Here is a 16,118-nt window from a genome sequence, read left to right as displayed (position 1 = left end):
AAAAAGCTACACATTTTTACTACTTGCAACACCAACTCTGGTAGAAAAAGATCTCTCAAGTGTTATCCGGTTTTCATAGGGTCCGCTTGCCTAACCTGAAGATTTGACAGGTCTGAGTTTAACAGAAGCGACTGCCTGTCTGACCTTTCTAACCCTTAATTTACTTTTGAATACTTTAGGTACTAAAAGTGTTGTGAAAATTTGCAGTCACTATCACGTTTTGTGTTTCCAAAGGAATGGATAAAGAATTCAGCACAATTACATAACATAACATAGAATCACGCCTGTCTCCCTGAAGGGGTAGGCAGAGGCGTATGTGTATGCTGTAGAGCGTTATGCCATCAATTTTAGTAATATTTTGTGAAGGTACTTATTTTAGAATTCGGTTTTATGTAAGTTCTTAAAACAAGCGTAACCATGTAAGTCATTTAAACGAGGAATAGATTAAGATATTTTATTTTATTTTAATTTTTCAATCGAAATCAAGTTGTCTAAAGGAGCCATCTACACCGAACATGGCTTCGGCCGTCCTCGGCTTGCCGGGCCGAAGTGACTCGTCCGTGCCGAACTTGCTATCTTCTTCAAGCCAGTCACTGTATTCTTCCACTTTATTTACCCAGTAATCTGAAAAAATGAAAAAAAGACTTGAAAAAATTAATTAATAAGTGCTAAATAATTCATTTAAGAACCTTTGTACACATGATTGCACCAATAAATAATAAAGAATACTTAAAGAAAATATACTTTTTTATTAAACATAAAGGAAGGCAATAAAAAAAGCAAAAAATAGTTTAAAAATTTCAAAAACCTTTGCTTTGTCACATTTCTTTCAGTTGCATAATGGAATTATTTTTTATAAAAACACAAATGTATTGTACGTAGTTGTCTTTGATTACTTGTGGCTCTGCCCACCCCATTAGGGATTACGGGCGTGAGTTTATGTATGTATGTATGTATGTTGTACGTAAAAAAATATTTATGTTCGTACCTGTTATTTCCTGAATAGTTCCGCCATTTCCTCCGTACTCAGCAGGCAGGATCTCTTTCGAAATATGTTTGTACAAAGCGTCAAAATCTTTGCCATGCACGTGCAACTAAAAATGATACGAATTTATATTGTACATACTCTTAATTAACAAACCGCCAAAGGCAAGAGGGAAACCACTGCCCTATTTTTCCTTAAAAAGTAGCATGGAGAGTGCTACACCGATAAGAGCATGGATCTTAAATTAGAAATGATGATGATACTCTTAATTGACATAAATACCTAAAGGACTGTTATAAACATCCACATTACGATGCCGAAAAGGTGTGGACCAATCCTAAGTGATTTATTTATTAATTCACTTACTCTATTTCTATTTTTCTCATTCAAGAAGTTTTTGATTATATTGAAGATTGTCTCAAATCCGGCAGGTGCGTGGAAATAGTGTGCGGCTTTCATCCTTACAGGTGCAGCATCCTAAAATAAAATATAATAGTACAAAACATGGTAACTGCACTTTCGATATCAAGCTAGTTAATGAAGGAAGTTGACATTCTTCATCGCTAAAATGAACGTTCTGTCTGATTTCTAAATTCAAATATTTCTTTTTATTATTGAGTTAATTCTTAATTCAAATTATAAAAAGTATATAATCTCTCTAGCTTCCCTAGTACTTCATTCCATTGTCATTTTGTACTTCTTTATTTTCTCTACTAACGTAATAAAGTTTGAATTATCCAGTAAACGTTCTAAATAGGTGATTGCTTGCTTAAGTAAAACCCGTCAAATATAGCATTTATAATATTGTTTTAAGTTAACCGACAGGTACCTCCTCATCTTTAAGCAAAAATTGCGGGACGAATAGTTTTAGGATAGTAACAATGACCATATAAAAATAACTTTAAATACCTGAAAAGCCACGACCATCTTCTTCATTTGTACCGGAGTCATCTGGGCAAAGTGAGCCATACTCGCAGACCTTAAGTCCATAACATTAACACCACCTGCCACTACGAAATTATCATCTTCCAGATACAGTATCTAAGGATACAAAAACAAATAATGAGTTGTAAGAAATCGTCTACCGTGTATTACGGGACTGTCATTAGAGTTTCTTAGTTTTTAGGATTTTGAATGCAATACTTTTACTTCACTTGTGTAAGATTCTGGTCAAGTTTATCTTTGACAAAATATAGTTTTGTGGAGTAGCGTGAAATAGTTCAACCCAGGATTCTATAGAGCTGATACAACGCTCAGTAAAAAATGTTGTACATTTGTACTTATGTAAGTGTCATTCTTAAGGATTTACAACAAAAAATAGAGTCAATTTATTTATTCCATAGTATGTTACGACATACTTCTCGGCGACGTTTGCTAAAACAGAAAATCTAAATCCTATTTCTAGGCTTTTTCTCCTTATAGATCGAACTATCGAAGGGAGTACGGAGCATAATAACAAGCTACCTCAGATTGGTAAATTAAGTATTAGTACTTACAAAACAAATATTATTACCTGCTGCATCACATTTCCAACTGACATCATATCCGCCGGAGTAAATTCGCCTGGCTTATGCTGACCAGGTCTTATTAGGATCACTCTCGGGTCATCCGGTTTTTCAATTTTACGCAACACTAGCGTTGATCTGAAAGATAAATTAATTAGCTTAACTTTTTAACTTCAAACACGATACTCTCTTTGAGGACATTACCATAGAACGAATTAATCTGAATCAAAATACCATAAATGTACGTCGAAGTAGGTGGTAAGCAGAAACATTTTATGTCATCTACATGAAAATATTATGTGACAAAGGAGGTGAGAACAACGAAATGTGTGAAACTGAATCTAAACCTCATCTGCCAATTTTTACCCGTAACTAAAACTGCTACGTAAGCATGATGCACAACAATAAATATTACATACCCCGACTTGAGAATCTCCTTAAATTTAGGATCAGTGTGTTTGAGAGGGCGTAAATCCTGTCCAACGCTTCTTAAAGAGTAATACAAATCAATCTTCTCCTTCGCTCGCTCAATGCTGAACTTGCATCCTCGCAAGAATGTCGCCAGCCACTGATCATCTTTGAAATTATAGCAGACATTATTATCAAAATAAATAAAAATAATATCAACAGCATCAACTTCACTCAAAAAGCCATGTTCACCTCTAACACAATTTCTTGTTTAAGTGTTAGTTTTACCTCTCTTTGTACTTTCCTCATTATAAAGGATCACAGATTTTCAATAGTCAGTCAATGTCATGTCCCACAAGACAGAAATTGTTCTTATCTACTCTGGTCGATTGCTGTGCCAACAATAGTTCCTACCTGTCCGAGCCCTCAGATGCGGTTGCTTCGCAATCCAATCCTTCAAAATCTGTATGCCATCTTCTAGTTTTTTCGGATCCTCATTCAGTTCCACCCTCGCCTTTTCAGCTAACTCAGGACATAATGGACGAACGGACACTGGCATTCTGAAATTATTCAAATTATTTGCACTAGTCTAGCTTTATAGAAAAAAAAATTGTGTCATATGTATGAAGATACCTTCTATATCTAATATATCAGTATATTTTAGTGACTGTTTAATTTTGCAAACTTGCCAGGATCCATGTAAAGTAGATGCGGGGATGGTGAAGTGACATAACGGATGCTGAATATCAACTGATGTATTGTATTTAGGATTATACAGAGCCACTAAACACGTATATGTGATATATTATATATCCGTATACATTTAGGTACTTAATATCAAAACATCTTACACTATAAAAAATACTTGTTTTATTAAGTTCACTTCTATTAGGTTTTACTCACCTGAAATTTGTCTATCACACGTTAAATATTGGGCAACCTGTGTGCTATGCAGACTAAAATCGATAACTACTTCGATTACATGTATTACATTATTTACTACTTAGTACGTGATAATGCATTATCAAATTGATAAAGGCGGGTCTGCTAATCCGTTGTTAATTGATACCGTGGCAAATGTTGACTCGGTGACATGTTCAAGGCAAAAAAAATCACACATACAGTGCTTTGAATAAAGATCATATTTTATATAGCCCATACGTACCTGCTCGAATTTGAGTCAATTGTTTAGTTTCTGTTGCTACTTTTTCCGACTGTAGTATAATCCGTACACTTAATTATAGTTTTTGTTTAAGCGTTGATTATCTAATATAATGTGTCATGATGATGATTAACATTTTGTTTATCAATAGATAGACGCAGTCGCCAGTCATGTACTCCATTATTAATATCACAATATTTTACGTTAATTGCATAATTATACTTTGGATTCCAGATTCCAGCGACTCTGTAACAAATTGTTTTCAGGATTTTTGATAATTCGTTCAATTCCGCTCAACTAAATCATTCCCCTTAGAGGCCTACCATTAAATTAAAAACATAATGTTGAATTTAGTCTATTATTTTAGAAACATATTTTTGATGCGACTGTACACATTATTGCTTCCGCTATATCCTATTTCCAAACTTAAAATTTTACGTAGTTTTATATGAGTAGGTCCGTTACATTACTGATCTTTTTCTATCGTGTGGTTTGTGAAGTGAAATACCAACCTCATCAACCCTGGTGTCTTAATTACATTACTGATGACGCATACCTACTAAACACAGCCACGTATCTAGGAGAGATTATAGGATTATACTGTTATGTAAAGACAATGACAACGCTCTATTTATAAACGCAAATGAAATATATTATATCTATTGTTTCAGCACTCAAAGGCCCACTGTCATTAGTGGCCATTTCATATGCATATGTATGGGTAACCTTTTTAAGCGTTTCGTTCCAATTCCTCGCTTAAATTATAGGTGCAAATATAATAACAAAAAAATATGTAAAGTCTAGTTAATCGAAGTCGAGTTTTCGGAAGGAGCCTTCAACACCGAACATATCCTCTGCAGTTCTTGGCTTGCCGGGCCGGAGCGCTTCATCAGTACCATATTTCTCGTCTTCTTCCAACCACGAGCTCCATTCTTGCACCTTTTTCTTCCAGTACTCTGAAATAAAGATAGCTACTTTAAAGACACCGTAGTTGAGTACATATCTGTAAACTTCTCCTTATCAATCAAACAGACACATTATAAATAATAGAATCAGTAAGTACTTATCTTAGATTATAAGTAAGTACATAATCATCCTACCAAAACCTATAGAAGACCTGACGTATAAAAGAATATCAGATGGATATAATTCAATTCAAATTCAAAAATATATTTATTCAGTAGGTAACCTAGTTACATTCTGAATCGTCATTTAAATATTACAAAACCAACGTCTGATCCACCTAAAACAACTGCAGCTTCTCACAACCTGTACAGCCGGGGAAAAGAAGCTACAAGAAAACCCTCGGCACAGGGCCCTAGTCATTCTTTAAAAAATAACTTAAGTTAAAATACTAATTTCTTTATAAGTGACATCTTGGATCCCAATTTGTAAATCGCCCGAATGGTTCGCTTTTGCAAAATAAAAATGCTATTGATTTCTGCAGCATGACCTCACAGTAAGACGCCGTACGACATTAGGCTGTGGAAGTAGGCAAAATAAACTAATCGCACAGTTTGTACATCGGCATCGGGTATTTTTTTTTTACCGCGAATGCTAGTGAGCTGAGCTCTTAGATCAATTTATCAATATGAGGACTCAAAGTAATTCCCAAAATAACAGCAATATCCGTGAGATCCAGTTCCTTTTTGATTCGAGCGGCCTACTAACATTAGACAGCGTAAAATAAACAAATTTTGTTTATTTTCATTCATGAGCAGATTGTTTACAGTAAACAATTCTACTAACTCTGAAATAGCGCTACATCGTCAAAAAATATTGTCGTTTCTTTACTTTAAAAACTAAGGAAGTATCATCTGCAAATAGCACCACTTCATGTTTTTCAAGACTAGATAGGTCATTTATGTAAACTGAGAACCAGGAATGACACTAGAATTGAGCCCCGTGAGACGCCTATACTAACGTCAAATCCTGACGATCTGGAGCCGTGCACATCAACCCTCTGAACGCGGACACTAAGGTATGAATCCAAAAGACTGATGGCATTATCGAGTATTCCATAGTGACGAAATTACGCGATCAAGATATATCATGAGAAACGCACTCGAAAGGTTTGGAAAAGTCTCATAAGACACCAGTGGCATCTTTAGACACCGCCCATGTCTGATTTATTCAACTCAACACCAGCATCGATTGTTGATCGACGTTTATGAACCTTAGTAAAAACATCTCAAAAGATTTGAGTAAATTCAGATAGGTATCCTAAAGTGAAATGACTGCAATCAAACTAATATGTTTTCAGGTAAGTACTTACCTATTACTTCTTTCCTGGTTCCTCCATTACCGCCATATTCTGCTGGCAAAATCTCCTTAGGGATGTGTTTATACATTTCTTCGTAGTTTTGATTGTGAACATACAACTGTGAAAATATTTTAGCTGTAGCATTGAGTTTAGGAGATACACGTCATGTACATAAATAGCCCCAATATGTCCCACTGCTGGGCCCTCCTCTCAATCAACCGGGAAAGGGATTTGCATACTTCATCACACTGCTCCAGTGCAGATTGCTAGAGGTGTTTGGGCTAGTCCAACCGCTTAACTTGTATATCAGTATCAGAAGACACAGATTTATCCAACTTATTCATTTTTCTGTTCGTATCAAATAATATGAATAACATCTTCTCATCTCGTAATTGATTGTGTTTTCTATAACTCACCCGACTTTGATTTTTTTTATTCATTAAGGCTTTCATAGCATTGAAAACTGTCTCGAACCCAGGAGGAGTATTTAAATAATGCGTTCCCTTCATGCGAAATGGTTGCGCATCCTGAAACATTTAATGTTGTTATAAATTAAGTACTAAAATTAAAGAAGCTAGATGATTTATAAGCATCTGCAAAAAAAGATGTATTAAAATTACCTACTCATTATCTTAAAACTTTACAAAAATAATTAAAAATAGTTGCTAATATAATATAAGTACAAGTTGTGCAACATCGCTAAAAAACTGACAATGACAAAATATACAAAGCGTGAATTTGATTTCAGTCATAATATTGAATAAGCTACGACAACGTTACAATTCCGTATCTCACCTGACTCGTGACAACCATTTTCTTCATAACGGAGGGGGTCATTTGCAAAAAATGATTAAAAGTAACGCCCTCTAAATTAAGTATCGCTTGACCCCCAGAAACTACTGCATTGTCATTTTCCATCATCATTATCTGAAATCATTAGGATTGTACTTGCTCATTTGACTGACGCGATAAAGTTGCTAAAATTAAAAGCAAATTGGTCTCTGATCAATCGTCTTCAATAGAAAAGTACCTACCAAGGAGTTGGTAACGACAATTTTACCAAACTAGTTATCAGAGTGATCAAACATGGAAATCTTCATCTTAAAAATGCAAACTAAATTGAAGCCTCATGTGACGGCTTATCCAATAATGAAATCTTACATGTAACTTCAACCAAGTACGAACCTTAATAAGTACATTTCCTACAGAAACAATGTCAACAATGGAGTATTTGTCAGGATCGTATGTCCCTGGAGATACGATGTTAACAACAGGATCTGTTCCGATAGTTTTAGGCAGTATCAGCATTGTCCTGAAAATTATAGAAGCAGAATAAGTTTAGAATACGAACAATAAAGATTTAAAGATTTTAAAAGGGCCTTGCGAAATGTTTCTTCAAAAACGCTATTTCTTTTATTTATTTCTTTGTTTTGTATTTAAATCTGAGCCACAACACAAATATTTAAATACGTAATTTCTTTGAAGAAAACAACAGCATTTGGCAGTAAGAACTGAAATATATACCTAATGCCGCCTTATACCGAAAACGACGTAAGCGCCTTTTTTGAAAACCACATCCCAACGTGATATTCTTTAACAACAAAACCTCGATTTCATTCAATTAATTTCATACTGAGTAAAATTGAGACTACAATTTTTAACCGAATTGAAACTAGCGTGTCTATTGCGAGATTTTTTCAACAAAAAATATATCCGAATGTATTTTTAAAATGGCACTTACGTTGTTTTCACTATAACGCGACGATAAACAATTTCTCTCCTGGTACGATTTATTTACTTAAATAAAAAAGTCAATCTAAGTTTTCTAGATATATTTACCCCAACTCGAGAATTTCATTGAACTTCGGATCGGTATGTTTAATCCTGTAGAACTCCGGTGCGTTGGTTCGGCAAGAGTAGTAGAGATCTATCTTCTCTTTGGCTCTCTCCAGACTGAATTTGCAACCACGAAGAAACGCTACCAGCCACTGGTCATCTTGAACCATCCATTTTTAATAATAAGTAATTATAAGTAATTTTGAAACCAAGGGGAAGGTAATCTAATATATGAGCATATAATTATAATTCATCGCGAAGTCTCAGAACCTACTACAAATGCTAAGAGTCTCATGTTTTGTATAGGGGTTTCTTTTAGAACGTAGGTGCTCACTAAGATGGGAAATTCAACCCTTCAGGGGGTAAAAAGGGATGGCAAAGTTTGTTTGAAACTTCTAAGTTTTAATAGTAGGGCTTTACATGAACGAAGTCGTGGGTAACAGCGTGTAATTATTGTAATATAAATAGGACAAAACACATTCTATGGCGTATAGAATAATGAAAAAAATAATTTTCGTAACTAAAATGTTTCTATCGGTGTAAATCTGACCACATTTCTTTGGATTTACCTCTTAATGTTCATTTCACACTGACAGCTTTATTTAATAACTGTATTTGTTGGTACTTATTGTAACATATCTTACCAGTCCTCGCTCTCAAATGGGGCTGCTTGGCAATCCAATCCTTAAGATGCTGCAGATCATCTTTCAACCTTTTTGGATCTTCATTTAGCTCCACTCTAGCTTTCTCTGCTAACTCAGGGGACAATTCTCGGACCGCTGCCATTACTATTATATTTACTGTCTTAATAACAGTATTATGTTTGTATCCAACAGATTCTGTTATACTACTGATTCCCTCCTATGTTGCAACTTTCCTACGTTTATCATTGATTAGGTATCTCTCTTCATAAGGCAATCTGATAATACTATTTAATGTGGATGGATATAATGAGTCATGCTGATATTAACGGCTTGTATTATAAAATTACCCTTTATAAAACTAGTGCCACGAATGTCTATTAGGCAGCGATGAACACTGATAAATTACAAAAGCCTTTACCTTACCTTATTGTGTGGGTTATGAAGTGCATGACCGACCTCATCAACCCTGCAGGGTTATTATAAGCCGCTTAAGGCCGCTGACATGACTCGAGTCACGTTACTTACTTACATCTGTAAGTAGTAACTGGACCAACGCAACGGCTTAACGTGCGTTCCGAAGCACGAATCATTTTACTTTCGGGCAATCGGATAATCAGCCCGCAATCTCCTAACCACACTAGGGTGGGTTCACAACTCTTACGAGAGAAGGTCACCTTATTACCATCTATAAAAAATCTAGAGAAAAGACGTCAACACAATGTGAAAGCCAGTACTCATTCAAATGCATTCAGAAGCAAATTTACAATAAGAATCTATCCGATATGAAAAAAATGAGAAATAGAAACAAAGCACACAAGCGAAAAAGAACACCAAATTCGAAACTTTTTTTTTTGATCGACGTAATATCTATCTTAGACAGTCAAGGTGATAATAGCTCCAGGCTGGAGGTCGTAGACCTTTTATTGGGTATTATCGGGTTTCAAATCTAATGGCAAAACATTTCTTTACGTAATCTTATTTAAATAAGTTTTGTAAGCTCTCGATCTGTCTAAATTCGTAAATATTTTAGTAAGTAGTTAGGTAATTACTTACTTATCTCATATTTTATCTAGTTAAATATATAATTGAGTTACTTCTTATATAACGTGTTTTGAAGAAATATATTTAGATGTTAACAGTTGCTACATATCTGCGAGAATATGTTTTATAGAAAGTACCTAGGTACCTACACTTATTGACATTGATCTGCGTTATAGTGTTAAGACTTTGCCAAACTCACTGATCTGTAAGATTCATGTATTTCCTAAGTATTTTGAGGGCCAGAAATCGCATTTCTGTATCCTAATTACAATCAATCCTCTGTATTTTTTATGGTAGTTGTCCAGGTTCTTATCCGAAAATAAATAAATTATTTATTATATCTGAGGTAAGATATTCATAGTAGGTTAGACGGCAGTCGCTTCTGTAAAAAACCGGACCTATCAAATCTTCAAGTTAGATAAGGGGACCCTGTGAAAACTGGATAACGCTAGGAACAGGCTAGCGATATCCCATTTCAACAGGATCGGCTTACTTAACCAGATCTTAACTTTCATAGAAAATATTCAAAACTATAATATATACAACTTAGATAATCAATCTGCTGAACATTAACAGAAGTCAGTTTACCCACTGAATATAAACTATAGACAGGTGGTTTACAAAAATGTGAGGTCTAAGGCGACGACGGACTGTCTGTACGTCTTCGATACTAAACGAAACAGATTTTTCTACAAGACAAACCATAGCAGAGGTTTTGGCATCCAAAACAAACATAAACGAGGATCCTTTCATGTTAGTGCGTCAGACTTTGTGTTTACTTTATGGAAATATTACAAATCAAATCTGATGTAGAGTTTGTTTAGAGACTTTAGTCTTAACACTCAGTTTCTTTTATATAACACCACTAAATGACTTTTAAAATTGTACTAATTAATTTTAATAATTTCCCGAGAAATGCATTTTCGGCGGCATGTCATGTAACCTGTACTGGGCTGGTTTTTCCTTCGCGGGTTGGTCGGTCAGACAGGCAGTCGCTTCTGTAAAAATCCGGACCTGTCAAAATCATCAGGTTAGGTAAGCGGACCCTGTGAAAAACGGGATAATGCCAAGGAGATTATGACAAATTAATTTTATTGGTGCTGCTCTATTTCACGACTCGTTTGTGCGTCTTTTGCACCCATTAAAACAATAATTATATGACATTTCCCACATAGACATAGTCGTTTTTTGGTTAGCAGAAATACGGGACAATGTCAGAAAAAGGTACTTACTACCTACAAGCTTAGTTCAAAAGGGGCCTCGATACGTCTCAATATATATCTATCGTAACGTAGATAGATACTTGTTATTTCCGTTACATAACATAGCTGTACCTATAAAGGTAAGTAATATAATATTTACATGAGGGAATGAAAAACTGTCTTCGTTTTAAACAACACATTTATTTTACAATTCTAATTTCTAATCATTACGTTTTACAACCCTGTTATAATTTAATAATATTATGTAACTTCATTAATTGTGATATTAATATAGTTTACTATTAGGACTGTTTAATTTAGAAGTTAGCTACATTCGCCGATGTTATGTAGAGCTAATCTGACTACGAAGATCACAGTAAGTAAATATGGCCCAACGACACATACGCCTTATTATATTAATAAACTAGATACATTTGCTAGCTTTCCAAATCGGGAATAACGAAATACAGAGCTGGGGCCTGTTTAATAAAACTTACAATTGTAAATTACAATGACAATTTGATGTTCATTACGTAGCTAATATGAAACTGCAAAATATTCGTGATCACACACTTCGCAATGTACATCAAATTGTCATTGTAATTTACAATTGTAAGTTTTATTAAACAGGCCCCTGAAAAAAACAACAAAATTTACCGAGTTGGAATGCTGCTATTTATACGTACTTACAGTAGATATTCCAATCAGTAGGTATAATAGGTATATTCTTTTGAAAATTCGTCCTACTTACAATTTCAAATGAACTTAAACGTGTAGGTATTCCATAACTCCTCTTTAAAATGTTTACTTCGCATCAAATCTGAATACAATTCAAACAAGTATTTTTCTGTCGACAAATTCGAATTTATTCCCATCAGCCTTCTCTTTTCCTCATTAAGAATAAAGAAAATAAAACAATCTACGAAGGGGAACATAGGGTCAATATCGGACGGATTTTTAAAAAAGTGGCCACAAAATCAGATAAGTAATTTTGATTACAGAACCTTTGCAACACACGAAAACGGTGCAATATCACACATAAAATAAATACTTACTCCGTTAAACAAAGGATGTACTTATAAATTCTAATGCTCAAATACTGGAACGCATACTAAAACCTAAAACACTCGATTATTGTAGAACAAATATGTACCTAAGTGAGATAAAGCAATCTATCCACGCAGGTTTAACTCAAAAACTTATACGCTAACAAAACGCCCTATGAGAACTATTAGGATGTAGGTACATAATGTTTCATTCTTACAGATAGTGTAGGAAGATTTGATAAAGAGTGAGTCTTAACAGTCGTTCCAATATTCGAGAAATAATAAATCACAAACATCGGACCTCATTCGGTCGTACACTTAATACTTACAAATAAAAATAACTTATATATTACACTTTGCACTAGAAAGCATTGGAATTGTAATGCGCATTATACCTAATATAATATTAATATTTTATTTACAAATCCTCTAAGAAAGCCTCATATTGACGGCATTTCAAACCATAATATTCTTACAAATATAATTTTCCAACTAACTTCTGTAAATGCACTTTTATTTATGCCAGACAAAAGATCTTTAAATATAAACCGAGTTTTTACATCTGCTACGGGAATTCATTTGACATATGTTACATTGTTTATTAATAAGTTTTTTTCTAATAAGTTACATATTATTAGTGATATTGAACAATATGTGATAATGTTAATATTTTCTAAGCGCCGTCTCACAAGGACACTATGGTTGCGCCGCCAACGGGAAATTATTCGGGATTCTATTGCCGGCAACAAATTGAATGCGCTACCAGTCGAGGTACTCTTTACTATATACATCGGCATATATTTGATAACAACCATGCCACCATGGTGTCCTAGTGAGATAGGGCCCTAAATACTGCGGTTTTACATTCCATTTATTAGTTCCTTCCCATGACATATTTGACAGAACTTGTTAATCAGCCTCTCCGAGAATCGGAACTATATTCGGATACTTCCAACCCAAGAGATGACCTTTATCACGATGCTAGACAATCAAATCCGTAGTAAAGAGTAATAAAGAATAACTCTCGACTAATCTCATTGATAAATGATGAAGAATAAGACTCATTATTTATACTTCAACTAAGGAATTTGATTAATTTTCTTGTCGTAACTTAGAAAGTTGAAGTTTGAAGGTATTCTCTATGTAATTGGTTATCTACTGTTGTCCGCGGGTGTCGTGCGAGGATGATCAGAAGTTGGCGAAGAGTTTGAGCTCCTCAGGGTCGAGGGACCGCACAGACTTCCAGTCAGTCTCCGGGTACTCGTCGAAGTTGGACGTGTCCCCTTCGTATGACACTGACGGGATGATCGGCGGCTGAAATTGTAAAAATATATATATATATATATATTAATAATTATGAGTATTATGGCATTTTATTGATTTCTGACACATTGTATCTAATATTATTATTTTAATCGGATTCTTTTATTGACATTATGTTCTATTATTGACATTCTATTATAATAATAATAATTAGCTTTGGTATTTTAAAACTGACGATCACATTTATGTTACCTTTTTCTAACTAAATTCAACCTTTCAACTAAATATGAAATAAATAAATCTGAAGATCTAAAAAGACAGAAGCACTTCCAAGATGGCCGACAGAGATTGATCACATTATAATTTGTAAGATAATTATTAATTCTTAATTCTTGTGCAATAAAATGTCATGGTAAAAGAAATCCACAAATGTAATCGCACAGTTCCGTCAACGAAACCGTGCGTCATGTCATGGACCGACAACAGACTAGTTTTTGTACGTAAATCTGAGGCCTAGATGTACGTCGTTAACCTCTTTCTGAATTTGCACGTGCTGTCAATATAGGTTAAAACTACAAGATTATGTTTTTAAATAGAGACCAACCTGCAACTTTTTCATAAAGACGTCAGCCCAGTCTATGTGCTTGAACCATCTGTGCCTCTTCACGTCCTCCGACCCGCACTGCAACAAAGAAATGAAAACATTCAAACACAAACTTGCAAATGACGAACAAAAGCATAATACGTAAAAGGTCGATAATCTGTACTAAAATCATGGAAATTCCCAAGTGTAGCGTGAGCAAATCTTATCCGTCATAACATCAATATCGGGAGTTTAAACAATAGTTCGCCATAGAGCTAACGGTAAATGGGTTGCCGAAATTAGAGCAACATTGTTATTATTGGCTTACGTGACGTTCTTCTATAGTCCATCGTAAATTCTTAGATTTAGACTTAGCGGCGCACATTGGGTCGAAAGTGCTATTGCAGGGACTTACGATTCAACTTTCGTTTATCACATATTTGATTATGCCAATAGATAGAGCTAATCAAACACAATAAATGTTATGTTAGGTCATTTTTTCCTAAAGTGTATACTTTGGTCAGAAAAAAACATTTTCTGTTTTTTTTGTATGAAACGTATCAAAGACCGTTAAATTTCTGCCAAGTCCATACCGATCCAGCCGCGAGACCTTATTTTCTGTAATCTTTGTCTAGTTGACTACTCAAATGCAAAATCAGCATCTGCCTAAAGTTGCAATTCTTTGAAAGAAATGGGTCAGAAAAGGACAAAAAAATCAACATTTTAAAATTCCGTTTTATGTTTTATTAATTTATTATAAGCTTAGTTCTATGTTAAATACTATACAGAAATACATTACAACACAAGTGACAAAGTTAAAATGAACAAAAAATTATTTTGAAGGTACCTACCCAGAACATTATAATTAGTGAATAACCTTTACTTATGTTTTTTCGTTATAAAATTTCTCAAAATTAATTAACTTCTATATATCACTATTGCTCGCCATAAATTGTGACAATACATTCTTACAACTCTTAATCATTGGTTACCTACATAAGTTTTAACAAAATAATAATATAATCTTAAGAGATAAACAAAAATATACTACTTAACTTGTAAAAGACAAAAGATATTAAATACAAAAAAGTTAGCCATTATTTTAAAATGCTATTCACTTCACTATCACTAGAACTATCTTCTAAATTACTTATGTCTATAATTCTATATCAGATTCAAGCGGATAATGCAGCAAAAGCTCTCTGGCTTCGGAAGAAAGAATCATTCCCTTTTGCTTTGTCATTCGAGGTCTAAGACTCGTTATCACTGGATCAGAAGACAATAGAAGATTATGCAAAATGTCTTCATTTGTCGCTGTCCTACTTATTTTTCTGGAATGGTTCTCTCTGTATTTCCGGAAGTCTTTGTTACGAGCTTCTGCTGCTTCTTCAGATAGTTTTCCTATACCTAGCACCAAAAATGGATAAAATTCAAAATTTTCTCAGTACTGTAAAAACACTGCAAAGATGTATGAGGAATTTTATCCATGGTATTACATGCCATCGAGCTATTGATCCATGGAGCAGATATAATTAAACATTTTGGTGTTATGCCCATAGGAAAACTATCTGAAGAAGCAGCAGAAGCTCGTAACAAAGACTTCCGGAAATACAGAGAGAACCATTCCAGAAAAATAAGTAGGACAGCGACAAATGAAGATATTTTGCATAATCTTCTATTGTCTTCTGATCCAGTGATAACGAGTCTTAGACCTCGAATGACAAAGCAAAAGGGAATGATTCTTTCTTCCGAAGCCAGAGAGCTTTTGCTGCATTATCCGCTTGAATCTGATATAGAATTATAGACATAAGTAATTTAGAAGATAGTTCTAGTGATAGTGAAGTGAATAGCATTTTAAAATAATGGCTAACTTTTTTGTATTTAATATCTTTTGTCTTTTACAAGTTAAGTAGTATATTTTTGTTTATCTCTTAAGATTATATTATTATTTTGTTAAAACTTATGTAGGTAACCAATGATTAAGAGTTGTAAGAATGTATTGTCACAATTTATAGCGAGCAATAGTGATATATAGAAGTTAATTAATTTTGAGAAATTTTACAACGAAAAAACATTAGTAAAGGTTATTCACTAATTATAATGTTCTGGGTAGGTACCTTCAAAATAATTTTTTGTTCATTTTAACTTTGTCACTTGTGTTGTAATGTATTTCTGTATAG

The 16,118-nt window shown here is 34.1% G+C and overlaps 2 protein-coding genes across 2 annotated transcripts in view; both read right to left on the bottom strand.

Moving 5' to 3' along the window:
• Nucleotides 1–440: 440 nt before the first annotated feature.
• Nucleotides 441–9,013, bottom strand: LOC126371312 (uncharacterized). Its single transcript, XM_050016620.1, has 14 exons — nt 8,804–9,013; nt 8,163–8,319; nt 7,509–7,635; nt 7,119–7,250; nt 6,740–6,850; nt 6,336–6,441; nt 4,875–5,016; nt 3,313–3,455; nt 2,910–3,066; nt 2,499–2,628; nt 1,895–2,026; nt 1,352–1,462; nt 989–1,094; nt 441–624 (listed from the first exon to the last, which is right to left on the bottom strand). The coding sequence occupies exons 1-14, from the start codon at nt 8,943–8,945 to the stop codon at nt 473–475; spliced, it is 1,848 nt and encodes a 615-aa protein (XP_049872577.1). The 5' UTR covers nt 8,946–9,013; the 3' UTR covers nt 441–472.
• A 2,214-nt stretch (nt 9,014–11,227) lies between these two features.
• LOC126368268 (cAMP-dependent protein kinase catalytic subunit 3) overlaps nt 11,228–16,118 on the bottom strand; it is a 38,608-nt gene continuing 33,717 nt past the window's right edge. The window contains exons 6-7 of the mRNA XM_050012167.1: nt 13,960–14,037; nt 11,228–13,406 (exon numbers count right to left, since the gene is read on the bottom strand). Coding sequence (XP_049868124.1) covers nt 13,281–13,406; nt 13,960–14,037 — 204 coding nt within the window. The 3' untranslated portion in view covers nt 11,228–13,280. The remainder of the gene's footprint in view (nt 13,407–13,959; nt 14,038–16,118) is intronic.

The sequence above is a fragment of the Pectinophora gossypiella genome, chromosome 1, assembly GCF_024362695.1.
Source record: "Pectinophora gossypiella chromosome 1, ilPecGoss1.1, whole genome shotgun sequence".
Lineage (NCBI taxonomy): Eukaryota > Metazoa > Arthropoda > Insecta > Lepidoptera > Gelechiidae > Pectinophora > Pectinophora gossypiella.
The sequence above is the reverse complement of the archived record's forward strand: the minus strand, read 5'-3'. Positions and strand labels throughout refer to the sequence as shown.

Excerpts from the sequence above, each read along its gene's own strand:
- LOC126371312 (XM_050016620.1), bottom strand. The coding sequence starts at position 8,945 with ATGGCAGCGGTCCGAGAATTGTCCCCTGAGTTAGCAGAGAAAGCTAGA. Across the intron at positions 6,851-7,118 it reads AAATGGTTGTCACGAGTCAG|GATGCGCAACCATTTCGCAT; the intron begins GTGAGATACGGA and ends TAAATGTTTCAG. Across the intron at positions 2,027-2,498 it reads TTGGAAATGTGATGCAGCAG|ATACTGTATCTGGAAGATGA; the intron begins GTAATAATATTT and ends TTGTATCCTTAG.